At 39.1% G+C, this 16,843-nt stretch overlaps 1 protein-coding gene across 1 annotated transcript in view; it reads right to left on the reverse strand.

The window, feature by feature from the left end:
• PHB (prohibitin) overlaps positions 1-16,843 on the reverse strand; it is a 119,299-nt gene that overhangs the window by 62,648 nt on the left and 39,808 nt on the right. Inside the window, 1 exon segment of the mRNA XM_044055267.1 lies at positions 10,831-10,865. Within this exon segment, the coding sequence (XP_043911202.1) occupies positions 10,831-10,865 (35 nt within the window).

A 16,843-nucleotide genomic window follows, 5' to 3' on the forward strand; every position in this document is an offset into this window, starting at 1 on the left:
TGAAAGAACATTAATTGCAAGCCTTGTAGCATTTAAAAAAATAACCTGTGGTGTCTCAGATATTAAATATTTAAATGTCATTACACATGCCATAAATATCAACAGTGGTTTAATAAACACATTTTGATAAAAGTTTAGTGTCACGGTATTACACTTGGAAATCGACTTTCATTTTTGTTATGGTATGTCAGCTAGCGAATATTTTTTAAACAATAATTCCTTCATATAGATGCACACACAATTTAGATTCCTGGGGTAGATGGATGGTGGCTTGACTGATTTAAATCACTTTTTATCATTAATAAGTGTTGAGGTTACAAATCATTACAGTTCATCTATGCTAGACATGGTGTTTTGCTTGTGTGTATTGCAGGGTATATTGGTCGACCCCCATCATTGATCTCGTAATCTAACAAGGCATTCCTGCCATTCACCAAACCCGTTTACATTTATTTTCATCAAACCACTACAGTAAGACAAGGAATGGTCACTTATTTGAAACCACGCTTATAAAATGATGTCAACAATATCTACTCCAGTATCTTAGCAGTAGCTTTATTTGTTTATTTGATTGATTGCCTGTGCCTAACCCACAATCTTGCAGTCCTCCCATTTTGGGACATTGATATCCTTGAGAAGTAACTCATTTGGCAGATGAGTGAGAACCACAAAGTTTTACAAAAACAGTACTTTATGCTGGCATTTAGTTCATTTGTATTTTATTTACAATTGTTTACCGAGGTTGTGTACTGATCAAACATGGCCAAATGTAGGCTCCGTCAGGACTGTAATGAACACTGCAGCCCATACAGAAACTACACTACAACACACATGCAAGATAACCAGTGATACAACGAGCTTTAGTACATTACACATGAATTCATCATGACAGGAATGCACCTTATCGAGAAGTTGTGATATAATCAGAGGTGAGCCAATTTGGATAGTTCACAAATAAAAAGACAGTGCGGGAAAGTAAGTATGGAAAGGGTTAGTAGGGGATGAAGAATTACATACGTATTTACAAAGTGTCTTTTATATTTTATGTTAGTGAGGGATATTGGTATCAATCTAAAAAGGGTAGTGAGTAGATGCAAAGGGAGATTTGGTTAGTCATGTGATATGACCTGTATTATAACAGTTACATTTAAATTTGTCTTGCAAGTACTGTTTGAGTTGGTCTTGGAAGATAAGAACATTCTGACATTTCAGTTATATGTTCAGATAGAGATTATCATACTTTGGGGGCAATGACTGAACAGTTATGGTCAGTGCAGTGAAGTTTAGAAATGGGTGTTTTGATTGTAGGTTTTGCTTTAGTATGGTGTCCTGAAGTTGTAGTGTACAGTGGTTCCTGTGTTGAGTGGGGACGAGGTACGTTGGTTAAGCAATTTGAAGAGTAAGAAACCTAAGAAGAGGCTTGATCCACCTTCTGACAGGTTAAGAAAGTGATATGGTACTTCACACCTGGAGATTGTAAACACAGTGATATGGTACTTCACACCTGAAGATTGTTAACACAGTGATATGGTACTTCGCACCTGGAGGTTGTTAACACAGTGATATGGTACTTCACACCTGGAGATTGTTAACACAGTCATATGGTACTTCACACCTGGGGGTTGTTAAGACGGTGATATGGTACTTCGCACTTGGAGATGGTTAACACGGTGATATAGTCCTTCACACATGAAGATTGTTAACACAGTGATATGGTGCTTCACACATAAAGATTGTTAACATGGTGATATGGTACTTCACACCTGGAGATTGTTAACACAGTGATATGGTACTTCACATCTGCAGATTGTTAACACAGTGATATGGTACTTCACACCTGGAGATTGTTAACACAGTGATATGGTCCTTTACACCTTGAGATTGTTAACACAGTCATATGGTCCTTCACACCTGGTGACTGTTAACACAATCATATGGTACTTCATACCTGGGGATTGTTAAGACAGTGATATGGTACTTCGCACCTGGAGATGGTTAACACAGTGATATGGTACTTCGCACCTGGAGCTTGTTAACACAGTGATATGGTACTTTGCACCTGGAGATGGTTAACACGGTGATATGGTACTTCGCACATGAAGATTGTTAACACGGTGATATGGTACTTCATTCATGAATATTGTTAACATGGTGATATGGTACTTCACACCTGGAGATTGATAACACAGTGATATGGTGCTTCACACCTGGAGATTGTTAACACAATGATATGGTACTTCACACCTGGAGATGGTTAACACAGTGATATGATGCTTCACACCTGGAGATTGTTAACACAGTCATATGGTGCTTCACACCTGGAGACTGTTAACACAGTCATATGGTACTCCGCACCTGGAGATTGTTAACACAGTCATATGGTACTTAACACCTGGAGATTGTTAACACAGTCATATGGTACTTTGCACCTGGAGATTGTTAACACAGTGATATAGTACTTCACACCTTGAGATTGTTAACACAGTGATATGGTACTTCACACCTGGACATGGTTAACACAGTCATATGGTACTTCACACCTGGAGATTGTTAACAGTGATATGGTACTTTACACCTGGAGATTGTTAAGACAGTCGTATGGTACTTCACACGTAGAGACTGGTGATGGCACTATTGGACTTTTTGTTACAAATTAATTGAAGTATTGTAGCATTTTTGTGTGAGGCTCCAGCAAAATGCATTTATATGGTGGCTTCATCTTTCTGGTCATTCCTGATCAGGTAGTGGCACTTGAGGGAAAAATATTAGGTTTGTTTTGATGCTGGATATAATATCCTTAGAAGTTTTCAGGTGTGATGCCTATTGCTCCATAATGTCTACATTTGTTTTGTTGTGTAATCTTGACAATGCCTGCCAAGAAGCAGTTCGAAAATGTGTTGGAGGGAATAATCGTCACCTTGTCACAAACTGACAAGTTTTCATTTTAAAAATACACTTCCCAGTTAGGGAAGTGTGAGTGTTAGTGTTGTCTTTGTTGTGGCATATAGTGCTGTGTGTGTGTGTGTGTGTGTGTGTGTGTGTGTGTGTGTGTGTGTGTGTGTGTGTGTGTTGCAGCTGGTCCTGTCCTGCTTATATCTGACAGCATGCAGCTTGCAGCGACTATCTTATACCTTCTGTGTAGAGTTGAAAACACGATGTCCTACAACGGCATCTTTCAACCTATGCTTAACACTTACTTACCTTCAACACACTTGCCTTCAGCATTAAATGTGGGAGGCCAGAAAGATGAAGCTACTATAAAAATCATGTCTAAATGCCACATCTAACTAGGAAATACTTTGGTTGAATACCTGTCAGCTATCCATCCTTTCGCAGAATGTCCAGATTTTTGCCTCATTTTTTTGTCTGATCCTCATAAAGTTTGCATTTTTCTAGCAAATCACTGAGGTTGAAGTAACTAAATAATGACACACATTTAAGTTTCAGAATTCATATCCTCCAAGAAATTCCTTCTAAGTTTATACGAGTGATATTTAAAACCTGTCTCTATTTTGGGCCTTTGCCCTCTCCCCATTATTTTAGGCTTTGTCCAGATTTCTTGCACTAAGAGATGGTACGTTGGGTAGACTTCTTGAATTTATCATTAATAATATGTGCATGCAAATAGTTTTAATGTTATTAAGAAAGTAGGGAGCTAACGCAAACATATTAACGACAAAAAAGATGCACGTTTTGCACTGCTCATTTCTTTCTTTCTTTCTTTTTTTTTACTTTTAAAAATGTTTTTTTTCTACTGTGAAAAATCTTTTATTATATTTTTAGCATAGATTCATCGTACATAACACTGATATTTGAGCATTAACAATAAAAGCAGGATTACATTGATGAGAGAAACATAACAGCAAAACATTAAACTATTTACACATATGCCAAATGTCCATCATTAATTGAAGATATTATCATCAAACGAGGATGTGGTCAAAACGGGATTTCCAGAATTCAGTCAAGTGGGTGTAGGATTTCTGAGAAAAGGTTAAATATTTATGGGCCAGTAGGTGTTTGGTGGCAAGGTGTTTGAAACCCTCCCATGTGAGTGAAGATCTATCCTTCCAATGTAGTGTAATGTAATATATGAGTAGGGAAGCTAGTGTTACTAATATACATGTTTGTAGTTAAGATAAACCAGTGGGTGGTGATTTGTAGGAGAGCTAGTTTCCAGGATATAGTTGTTTTTTGTGTAGCCCATCTTTTCAAGTTGGACTCTTAATAAGCACCAGAGCTTGTAGGTGCACTTTCAGCTCCAGAAGATATGGAACAGGTCGGCTTTGTGATTATCACAATAGGAGCAGAATGGTGCGATTGAGGGGTATATTTTATTAAGAATGGTTGGAGTAAGGTATGCATTATGCAATATCATGATTTTGTATATTTAGGTTTTTTTAAGGGGAATGAGTTTTGAGGTTAGCTGGCTGGCCTGGGATATTTGGTTGTTTCTGAATGAAGGGTCAAGTTCCTTCCAGTATTTAGACAAAATAACGTCCTTTTAAGTTTTGATTGAGAGAAATAATTTATAACAAATAGCTATAATTTTTTTGTTTAATGACTGGAGTTTCCATATAGTTTTACATGTTTTAATGTAATTTGCGTTTATATAGGGGTTTTGTATAATACTGCGGCTAAAGTCACAAATTTGCCTTAAAATGATTGCATAGCTTTGGGGGAGGTTTAATTGAGTTCTCATTTCAGTAATAGTATTATTCTTGAAGAGAAATATAAGGAGGGGTAGTTGTTTAGGTTAATCATGTTGTTACTCATTTTAAGATTGGGGTTAAGATGGATTGATTGTAGAGAGATGACTGCATTATATATGTTTAGCGATTTGAAAATCTTTTGTATGGTGGAGATTTTATGTTTAATAGTTGAGTGTATTTTAAGATTTTTTAAGTTTTTGCTATAAAGGAAAGGGATGGCTCTGGGTTAAAGCAAAATGTTCTGATATAATTGTATAGAAGTTTAACCCAAGTTGGAGCCCATTAATGTGATGTTGGGGTATAGTCAGATATTGTTTATCAGTCTGTTACATTTTATGATGTCATAATAGAGTTTAAAGTCAGGTAACCCTAAGCCCCTACAATTTTCAGGGTAGATCAATTTGTTGTAATCAATTCTGATTGATTTGGGAACCCAGATAAATTTAGAAATTGTAGACTGGAAGGTTTTAAAGAATTTTTGATTGATAATGTTGGTGGCATTAAAGATATATAGAAATCTGGGTAAAAGATTCATCTTGATTGTAGCTATTTTAGCAAGGAACGGGAGTTGAGGTTTTGCCCATCTATTAAGGTCTTGTTGTATGTTTGACCAGAGTTTAGTAATATTATTTGTATACGAATGTTTAGGATCTTGGTGAAAAGATATTCCTAGATATTGTAGAGATTGCTTAATTTTAATACCAGATGCTAAGGAGTAGGTGGGTAGTTGACCAAGAGAGTTAATAGGGAGGATATTTGTTTTCTTTAAATTCAGTTTGTAGTTCGAGAATGATGAGAAAGTGTCTATGGCAGATAGAAGTTTCTGAAGGTCTGAATTGGGTAGGGAGTAGTACAGATTTAAATCATCAGTGAAAGTTGCTAGGGCAATTCTGGTGTTGAAGATATTAGGAATATGGTGGAAAGTTTTCTGAGATATTAGAAGGAATAAAGGTTCAATGTATAGATTAGATAGGGGGACATTGGACAGCCTTGTCTGGCACCATTCTCAATGTCGATTTGAGAAGATAGATCGTTATTAATTTGTAGAAAAGTGTGGACCTTAGAATAAAGTGTTTTGATAGCTTGTATATAATTGTTGGGTATGTTAAAGAGTGGTAAAATATTGAGCAAAAAGCCTACACTGAGTCTAAAGTGTTTATACGATTGCTAGTAATGTAGCTGAATTGTTGAAGAAGAAGAAAGGCAGATATTGTTTGAGAGAAGGCTTTGTAGAATTCGGCCGTAAGGCCATCTAGACTTGACGCTTTGTTGGGTTTAAGTTTATTGATTGTCATGAAACTTCTTGTTGGGAGATGGAGGAAGATAATATTTTTGTTGCTCTGGACTGAATTTGGGAAAGTTTAGTTGATTTAGTTGATTTAAGAAGGTGTCTAAGTATTGTTTGCTTTGAGAGAGGTTTGGTGAGCTATAGGATTTTGTGTATATACTTTTGAAAATTTGTATAATATCTTGACTAGTATGATATAGTTTATCTTGGTAGAATAGTTCTTTAATGTTGGGGGAGGGTTTGTTTTGGTTAACTAGTCTTGCCAGGAATTTAGATAGCATGTGAGACCACTCAGAGTAATTTGCCAATGTTTTAATTTCTTGGTATGTTACATTTTATTCGTTGAGAACATATAACTTTTGTTGGAGCTGTGTTATCTGTGTTTCAGTGTCTTGGCTAAAGGCTGACTGGAGTATAGATTCATGCTTGAGAATATGACTTTTAAGGCTGGATTTTTCCTGGAGATGTTTTTTTTTTTTAATAGTGCGAAGCTTTACTTATAAAGGTTCCTCTAATTATGGATTTAATAGTGGCCCAGTAAATGTCAAAAGGTAAGTGGTTTAAGATTAATTTGTCTAAAGCCTGGTCCAGGATGGTATCTACTTCTTGTAGTAATTCTTAAATAAACCAAGATTTGTATATGTTAAACTGCTTAACTATCAACATGCGACCAAAATCCTCACAGCAGCAAAAACGAGGAACCATGTGGCAGCAAAATATTTTTTGCGCAAGATTTACCACTACAAGTTAAAATGGAATGACAAAAACTCCATTCTGCAGCTTTCTGATCCAAAAACAAATCAAATTCCAAATGAAGTTATCTAACATACTTCACTTTCAACATCAGGGAACCAAATACTCTGCCAGCAACACTACGGAGGTGAAACAAACCTTCTACAGAGCCTTTAATGCAATTCCTGAGCTAAGCGCTGCTAAAAGCTGTAAATAAAATAAAAAGATCAACAATATGACATAAATACGATGCTCGCTAATTGTGGATGACCGAACCCGATTAAAATAAGGTAAAAATGGCTTCTTACCATATATGAACTATCTTTAGATTAAAATAAGCCATTCACAGATTTTTTGGCTGAAAGGAAATCACTGGCTCGATTGTAAACACACATGGGGATCCAGCCATCTCATACAGTCACCTACTTCCTTCTTCAACCCTGACCTTGGCATCCTAGAAGTCATTTCTCCCTTAAAGTGCCACTACTGCATTTCTTGTCACCTCTGTGATTGCAGACTAAAGAAATCTGAATGGTCTGCCTACATACAATGGGAATACAATATATATAGTGCTTTTGGACTGGAAAAGCACAGGATAATTGGAAAATCAGCAGAAAATGATTTACTATTTAGTAAGTCTCTCCCTAATAGCATTAGTTTGGCTATTCCAAATATTCCTGCCATGCAAATACTGCTTTTCTTTCCTTCTGTAAGCCTGCACAGCTGTACTTTTATTATAAAACTACACTGACATGACAGTCCACCAAATCACTACTGGAATAACTATAATAGCCGCTGACTGAGCACGGTAAAATATTGAAATGTGTGTCAAATGCTTCTTCAGATGTTTTATACATCTGGAGCCCTTACATATTTGCTATTTTTTATTATCTCCCTATAACTACTTCTACAAGCACCTCCAGACATTGATAAGAGCTTTTAACACTGTCCAGAGCTAACTAATGGACCTCCATTAAACAATTGTGTGTGTTTGTGTGTGTGTGTTTTTCTCTCACATAGCAATCTGTTGTAAACTACTCAAAAAGAAATTGCGTACATATCTATTTCCATGCCTGCCTCTCCACCAAATTAAGGTATCTAGGATACGTACCTAGAATATGTTAATTTGAGGTTTCTTTATGAAAATATTCTTGCCTTAGCTGGCAGTTAAATGTTGTTAAACATGGTTAATGGAATAAGATGTTGTTTAAAGTATTTTCTCTGCTTGATAAGTATTACAGACTGTTTAAGTGCATAATTCACACTGATTTGTTTACTGTTCTATGCTTAACCACCTCTTAGAGGAAAAATATGTCAACATGTTATTATGATTACTAGTTTATAAATAACATAATACTAATAATCTAAAAACTCCACATGTTATAATATTAACAGCTTAGAAATTTAATTGGTTTAATAACCTTTACCTCTCTGATCAGAGACGAGAAATACCCTGGGAAATACCACCAATAAGTCTGTCACATTATGTTATATATTAATATCACCTGTGACACTTACTGAAATGGCTAGTACATTTTCACTACTTACTAAAAATGCTTAATACCCCCCCTCAAGACGTACTAGCCAATATAGTATCCAGGGATATACAACTTTACACCACATTAACCACCTTTCAGAACCCTATCACCATATATGCCCTTATGGGGGATATTTTATATGACAACACTATATGTTGCTCTCTTATCTACTCTCCCTGTAAAAGTAATGGAGCGCTAGGAGCCTAGCAGTTGACACGTTAGGAAGTCATGCTATTTGCACTCTGTATAGTATACGTCTAAAATTTAGTATAAAAAATACTATCTTGTTTGCTCGTTTCCTGCCTTTCCTAACTTGTATAGTCTAGATCCCAGGCTTTGCTGGTTTCAGGACTTTATTTTCTGTGTTCAGAGCTATCCAGACCTTGCTGTGGTAGAGGGAAGTCCTGCTGCTTACCAGTGGGATTGGTGAGCATTGTACTGCCTATCTAACACTAGAAGAGTGTTTTCTAACTCTGAAATTGTAATTTTATTAGCCATTTTGGGCTGATTTCTATCCCTTTCAACTTTCTGGCGTAAAAACGTGTGTGTTTGCACATTTTTCACATTGTGCAGTACCGCGGGGCTACGGTTAAACTATTTCAGGTGCCAGAAAGTCTGCTCTTTAAATTTTCCCTTAGAACTATCTGGTTTCTCAGTAGTAGCACTAAAATCTGAACCCCTGTGACTAGCACTTGCTCTAGAACCTGGTGGAAAGCACTAGGAAGCCTTAAACTGATACACGCACTCAACTCTCCTTGTTAATAAGGAGAAATTAATCGTAGGCACTAAACAGCCTATAATTGCAAAGTACCTTGCAAAGGTAAGGGAAAACAGCTCTTGTACTTTACAAAAAAAGCACCTAAACAGGCATGTCCAAGGGTCAGCGTCCGGTGATTTGTCCTGCCCACCTGGTGAATCTGGGCATACTGGGACAATGCAGCAACTGCCTCATGCACACAGACGACCCTTTCCTCCTACCACACAACACTACAACCTGTGAGAGATGCACTTACATAGCCAAACTGGAAGCAAAGCTCTCTCCAGTCAAGATTGTGCTAGACAGTCAGGAGGAGAAGGCTAATACCTGCACTACACCTCAAGCAACACATAGCCCTTCAAAACACACACCATCAACACCCACACATAACAACACTAAACCCACATATGCGGAGGCCCTTAACATTAACCTGACCAAGCAACAAGGACCTCTGAAGCTGAAGCATAAACAAACACCAGTCACAACCAAAGTGACACATAGCTCACAACACCAGTGTGCCACCCAACAACAGCTCCTAAGGCAAGACAACGTACCAAACACTTTAGTCATAGGTGACTCTAAAGTCAGGCAGACTGATGTCCCACTCACCAGGCTGAGCTAGGAGAAAATTACAGTCAGCTGCCTGTCAGGTGCCAGGATCCACCACATAACGCATGCACTCAAGTCACTCCACAATAAGTACAAATACGACTCTGTCATTGTCCATGTTGGACTGAATGACCTGAGATGTACCTCCCTGGACTACATGAAAAGAGACATGGAAGAGCTCTCGGATCATGTGGCCCAGGCAGGTTTGACCCTAGCCCTGCGTAGCATCCTACCTTCGCCCAAAATGATACCACAGTATAAGGACAAAATGATTGACTTCAACAATTGGCTAAGCTTCTGGTGTCATTCAAAGGGGATCCAGTATCTGTTTGCCTGGGACGACATGATCGACAAACCACAGTGCTTTGCCAGATATGGTCTGCACCTGTCACCCCTGGGATTCAGGTTACTGGCTAAAGCTCTTGCCACCCCTATAGTGCCTTTTTTAAGCAAGGTTCAAAGGACAAAACCACCACCATAACAGATACAAGCAAGCAAAATCTAAAGGTAATGCTACTCAATGCTAGAAGTCTAAACCTCAAAATGCACTCTCTCGAGGCACTCTTAAAAATGGAGAACATCGATATCTGTGCAGTAACTGAGACCTGGTTCAAGACTCCAGAGAGCACCCCTGCAATACCAGGCTACAACTCTTACCACACTTTTCAGCCACCAAACCAACACCGAAACACTAAAGGTGGAGGAGTGTCCATATTCACCAAGGATATTCACACCTCCAGGCTAGTTGCCCAACACAATGCATCTGAAATTCTCCAGGTGCAACTAACACTAGTAAGACTGCAATCCAGGTTGTAGCATCCCCCACCATGCCCCAAGATTCTCACTACACCTTTCTAAACATACTGGAAAATATTAAGATACAGCCAAACACCCTAATAGTGGGTGATTTCAACTACCCTGCCATTAACTGGGAAAACTACTCGGGTACCAACACCTTTACCCAACGGTTCTTGGAATTCATAAATTCCAATGCCCTGGATCAACTAATCAATTGTCCCACCAGGGGCTCCAATATCCTGGACATGGTCATTATCAACATGGGAGATAGATGCTCCACACCAGCGGTCACCTTCTCATTGGTCAGGTCTAACCATAAGCAAATCATCCTTGACATCCACATCTCACCCCCCCCCCCGTAAGGAAACATCCGTAAAAAACTTCTCCAAAGCCAACTTCATGCTACTTAAGTCAGAAGTGACAAACTTCCACTCATGTATGAATCTTGCCATCCCAAATAGAACCAAGATGCTCTCCTCCAAAAAAAGGAAGCCAATCTGGTGGTCCCCTGCCATAAACAAACTAAACAACAGAAAGAAGAAACTGTTGCAGAAAAGAGGAAAATCCCAGGATGCAAAAAACTCCCTTACCAGTCTCAGTAAGAAGCTGAGATCCCTCATAAAATCCTCCAAAGCTAGTTACGAAAATAAAATTGCCAAAGATTCCAAAGACAACCACAAGGCATTTTATAGTTATGTCAAGAATCTAAATGGCAATGCTCAGATCTGCTCTGAGCTACAACAGAATGGCATTAAATATACTGATCCCAAGGATATTGCCAATATCCTGGCAGACCGATTTAGTGCCAACTTCACCCCCCTCTCACCTGCTAAAGGGCCCATCTCAATACCAAAAGATTGCCAAATTCCAGTAATCACAGCCACACAGGTAAAAAATGCACTCTCCAAAGCTAAGAATACAGCATCCATGGGACCAAATGACATCCTGGGCTGTGTACTACATGAACTACAAAATGAACTGCCACCTCACCTGTCATGATTAATCATAGCCTCACCTCAGGCTTCGTGCCCACTGAATGGCGCACAGCTACAGTTATCCCACTCCACAAGGGTGGATCCACTTAGATCCCAGGAACTACCGTCCTATCAGTCTGACGAGCCTGATCTGCAAGGCATGGAATGCATTATCATGAAACTTATAAACAAAGACATTGGCAACCTTCAAACACTGGACCCCACCCAATTTGGGTTCGTGAAGGGCCGATCTTGTCTCCTGAACCTAACTGACTTCTTTGAATCAGTCTCCAGAGCTGTGGATGAGGGTAAGGTGGTCCAAATAGCCTATCTGGACCTCCCCAAGCCTTTGACACCACTCCCCACTCTGGAATCATAGATAAACTTACTAAGCTGGGCATAAATCCCTACGTCACTTGATGGGTTGCCAATTGGCTTACTGACAGAACCCACACTGTAAAAGTAGCCGACTCCAAATCCAACTCCAGACAAGTGACAAGTGGAGTACCTCAGGGTTCAGTCCTGGGACCACTCTTGTTTGGCATCTACTTCTCTGAAGTACAGGCCAACACTAAGAAACTCTGGCTAACAAAGTTTGCAGATGACTGCAAACTGGGAGCCATTATTGAATCCCAAAATAATGTGGATATTCTACAAAAGGGCCTTATAGAAACAGATGCTTGGTGCCAGAGCCATGGGCTCAAGCTTAATGGCAAGAAATCTCTAGTTATCCACTTTGGGAAAACCATGTACCCATGAATTACCACATAGGTGGCAGTACACTAAACACCGAAAGTGTGATGAGGGACTTAGGGACACAGGTGGACAGTGGCCTCACCTTCGATAACCACATCACCACAACAGTCAGGAAATCCTTCTGTGTGGCATACCTCATCACTAAGAGCTTTTCATCCAGAAAAAAAGGAGGTCATTGTCCCACTGTACTCATCCCACATTAGACCCATTATAGAGTACAACACCCCATTTGGTATATACCTCACAAGACATCTGCAACAGATTGAAAGGTCGCAGAAATACCTCACTAAAAGAATCACAGGCCTAAAGCAGATGCCCTATGCTGACCATCTAAAAAAACTCCAGCTATACTCTGTGGCATATCGTCTACTCAGAGGCGATCTCTGCTTAACATACAAGGCCATGTCAAACCCTGAACTGTTGAACATGCACAGAACACAGGGCAAGCAAGCATCTGCTCAGCTTTAGCTGCAAACATGGAAGTTATTACTTTTTCTTCTTCTTCTAAATCCTCAGGGCAAGCAGCTGCTTATCTGCTGAGCTGCAGACATGGAAGTCTATTTTTCTTTTTTTTTTAATTGAGGGTGAGCTGCACAGTGGAAAATTATTTTTTTTAATTCACAAGTGAGTTCAGTCGCTGCAGAAGTGTGAAATCCAGGAACTTGCGGACCCTGGAATTTATCACAGTTTTATTACCACTGCTCTAGACGAACACTGCTCAATTGGGTCAAATCACATAACGATGTTAAAAGTGTGAAATCTTGAGGGGCCACAGTACTAGCTGTCCAGGGCCACATGCATCCTGTGGGCTGCAGTTTAGACACCCCTGATGTAGGTGATAAAATTTGTTTGACTTTTCTTGAATATTCTCTCACTAATCAGTTCACGGTTGCAGGATATAATTTCAAGAACACCTCACTTTACCTTAGAGCCCCATTCATAGATAAGGCTATTATCTATGAATTTTGTCATGATTTGCTTGATTGCAATGATATTGCTGCTGGGGAATTCTGTGTAAATTCTCTCACTGGTGTTTCCTGTCTGCATCAGGAGCTATAGCTTCACTCTGAATGTGCTGGTCTGCTAATTCTTAAAGTTTTTCTTGCCAAGACTCTTGCCAGGGGACTGCATTGATTTATCATCATCTACATAAACACCTTCCAGTCTCACTTTACTGGATATTTCAACAATGCTTTAGATGACTGATATGTCTGCAGCTTTTTCCAAGGTGCTGCTTATTTCTGGCCATAGCTTCTTCCACACTCCACATATGCACTTTGGAGTCATGTCATTCCAGGCTACTCTGATATTATCTGTGGTATTCATAATATCGTAGTCTTTCCAAAACTGCTACATGGATTGTCTTCATTATCTGCTTCTTGTGTGAGCTGCTTGAATGTGTGGTGGAGGTAGTAGTATTCCGGATTCACTAGTTGTTTTAATGAAGTAGTGTAAGAAGAAGGGGGACTACTTCTACAGGAATGCAGGTTTGAAGTGTGTCTAGATTATTGGGTGCTGTGATTACCAAATGCTGAATCATCAAGAAAGGAATGCAGTTATGCACATACCCTTGTCATTACATAAGCCGGAGGGGTTCATCATTATGGTTAGTCTATGTTGTATATACTTGATTGATCTGGATTCTTCATGGTAGAGAGAATGTCAGAGCATGTATATTAACACACATCACCAATTCAACATGAACTCTAATGGCAAATAAGAATGGTTTGACCCTCTTAACCTAAGGGAGTGAATAGTCATACTCTGATAGGCGCTGTATTCAGAATAACCCCATTTATTTTGTCTGTGGTGGTGTCATAATAAGAAATGCTGCACCCTGAAGCAATGACAGCTGGATACCAACTAACTATGAATTTGTATAATATGAGAGTGCATTCTTACTTTGCTGATCTTTCTCTGACCCATTGTGTTTATGTGCCCAGAATTATCTTAACAAGTTCTATCTCCTCATTTTTAGGTCATATGATTTTGTTAGCTTGATTTTAGGCTAATTTTAAGGAAGTATCCACAGTAAATCCTGGGGTGCAGTCAATATTCAACCACAAATGAATCATTCCATGAAGCAGGTTGCAGACTGAAGTAATCTGGCCTCTGTCTAACAACACTATGATGTCTTACTAGTGCACTGTCTGCCACTTATTCTCTGTGCTGCCCGATGTGTGACAGATGTTGCATTTCACTTTATGCTATGCATTAGCTCATATCACTTATTACTCTGAAGGTGAATTTAGTGAATCTATTTCATGAACACATTAACAAAGTGGTTATGATTGCCAAGCCAGTCATGATCATCTGCACGATAATTTAACCAGCTTTTTATAAAGTGATTGCAAAACAAATAGTAACACAATAAATAAGGCTTATGGTTGATTCTGGTAACTGTGCTGTGAAAGGCCCAAAACATAACTACCTGAAAAACCCTCATTAGTTCAGAGGGACTGATGTTTATATTGGCAACAACAGCTTTATCTCTTTGCAGTCTTTTCACATTATACCCTCCTAGAACTTTCTGAGCCACATAAATGCCAGTTTGACACAATAGTCATTGTCTTAGGGATGACATTTCAAAAGGCTTATTTTTTTCAACAAAGAATTTCATAATACCTGATGTTTTTATCTGAATTCGGTGTTATGTGTGGGCTGTCAATAACACAGAGTATCTTGCAGGCAATTCTGGTGAGATCTGTCAAATTACAAAGAACAGACTACTAACAGGACTATGCTATGCAGATTACCATGTTCAAGATGGATTTAATGCTGCATTCATCTTCTTCCTCTGTCCTTCTCTGGATGCTAATTCCATTTCTTTTGTCTTTGGCACACCTGGGCATTCTACGAGTTTTACACATCAAAACTGTAGGCAGTACAGAGATATCAAACTCCTGTCGCACTGCAGGAAAAAGTTTTGGAGAGGGGAACTGATAAACAAATGTAAGTAGCAGAAAGTAAAATGGGAGAAGAGTAGTTCAGATTCAGATCAGGATCTAACACAACTGACCTGATGTTTGCAGTGAGATAGATAGTTGAGAAGAAGCTAGAGCTGGGGAAAGAGACCAACCAGTCATTCCTAGAGTTGGAGAAACCATATGACAACATCTCAAGAAAGCTGATTTGGGCAGTCCTTCGATAGTTTGAAGTCCCAGGAAACAGTAGTAGAATTAATGCAGACTACTTATAATGACCAAATTGCATAAGAATGAACAGTGTTCTGACTCACTGAAGGGTTCCCAGTGGGAGCAGATTACATTAAGGTTCAGCTCTGAGCTTACTGGTGTTCATAATAGTGATGAACTACATCAGCAAACAAGCCACGGGGAAAAGATCAACAAAGTTTATGCATGCAGCTTATGTGGCACTACAAGCAGGCTGTGAACATGAACGTCAGCAAATGACAGAGGAATGGGATGCAAAATTGAAGGCACATGGGATAAAAGAGTACATATGAGATAGTGGTCATCGCAGCAAATGGGGGATGTCAGAAAAAGCTTGTACCCATAAAGACTTAAAAGTAAAAATCTATGTGTATTTAGATGCCATATAACTGAAACACTGTTATGTCCTTAAGGGATCATTTGCATATATCTTATGGGCCTCCACTACAGGAAGATTAAGGTCATTGAGACAATTTTTACACCGTCAAGTGGCTAGCTTTGACAAGGCACTCAGTCTATGATCTATGTTCTCCTGTTTTGAGGATATTGTGCATCACAGTTGATTCCCAAAGTCGTTTCTGTGTACAACTCATCCCCCTGTAGGGCACCATTTAGAGTCTGTGCTGCTGCCAACAGTAGGTGAGTCTGAGGTAGAAACATTCAGCATGTTTTGGTAGGTGGGTCGAACTTGCAGAGACCAAGGAATAACATACAAACTCCATACAGGTATTGGCCGGAAGAGAAGATCAAACCCTCTGCTTTGTGCATGGAAGCCAAAGACCTTTACTGTCATGCCAACTTATCTCTGGACTCATATTGATACATAAAAGAAAATGCCATGCAAGTGGCAAAATGACATATGCAAACAGTTTACCTACAAGAAAAGCATTCACATATGACTCACTGGTTTCCAAAAAAATGTTGAAAACCAATGAATCAAAACTATCCCCAAGTTATATATGCCAACTCCATAGTCACACCAGAGTGAAGAAAGGGGAAAACCCCAGAAAAGTGCTCTGCCAGCACACACGGGACAACAAACTGTGATGAAACTAGCCACAATATTACATTTTTACACTAAAGCCACTTTTCCATCAATGCATCAACCACCTGTAATCATGCCTATGCAAATACAGGAGACCAAGATGGCCAAGTAATTCAGAGACATATAAAATGGTGGTGCTGTGCAAACATACTGTCACACAGTGTGACCTCCATGATTTACAGAGTAGATGACAAGAGCTATGTTTGGAATAGCAGTAGCAACGAGAAGTAGTATGCACTGATAATTACCAGGGAAGGCAGTAGTATGTATTGATAATTACCAGGGAAGGCCGTAGTATGCATTGATAATTACCAGGGAAGGCAGTAGTATGCACTGATAATTACCAGGGAAGCAGTAGTATGCACTGATAATTACCAGGGAAGCAGTAGTATGCATTGATAATTACCAGGGAAGCAGTAGTATGCATTGATAATTACCAGGGAAGGCAGTAGTATGTATTG

The sequence above is a fragment of the Protopterus annectens genome, chromosome 13.part0 (assembly GCF_019279795.1).
Source record: "Protopterus annectens isolate FY-2018-M chromosome 13.part0, PAN1.0, whole genome shotgun sequence".
Classification (NCBI taxonomy): Eukaryota; Metazoa; Chordata; order Ceratodontiformes; family Protopteridae; genus Protopterus; species Protopterus annectens.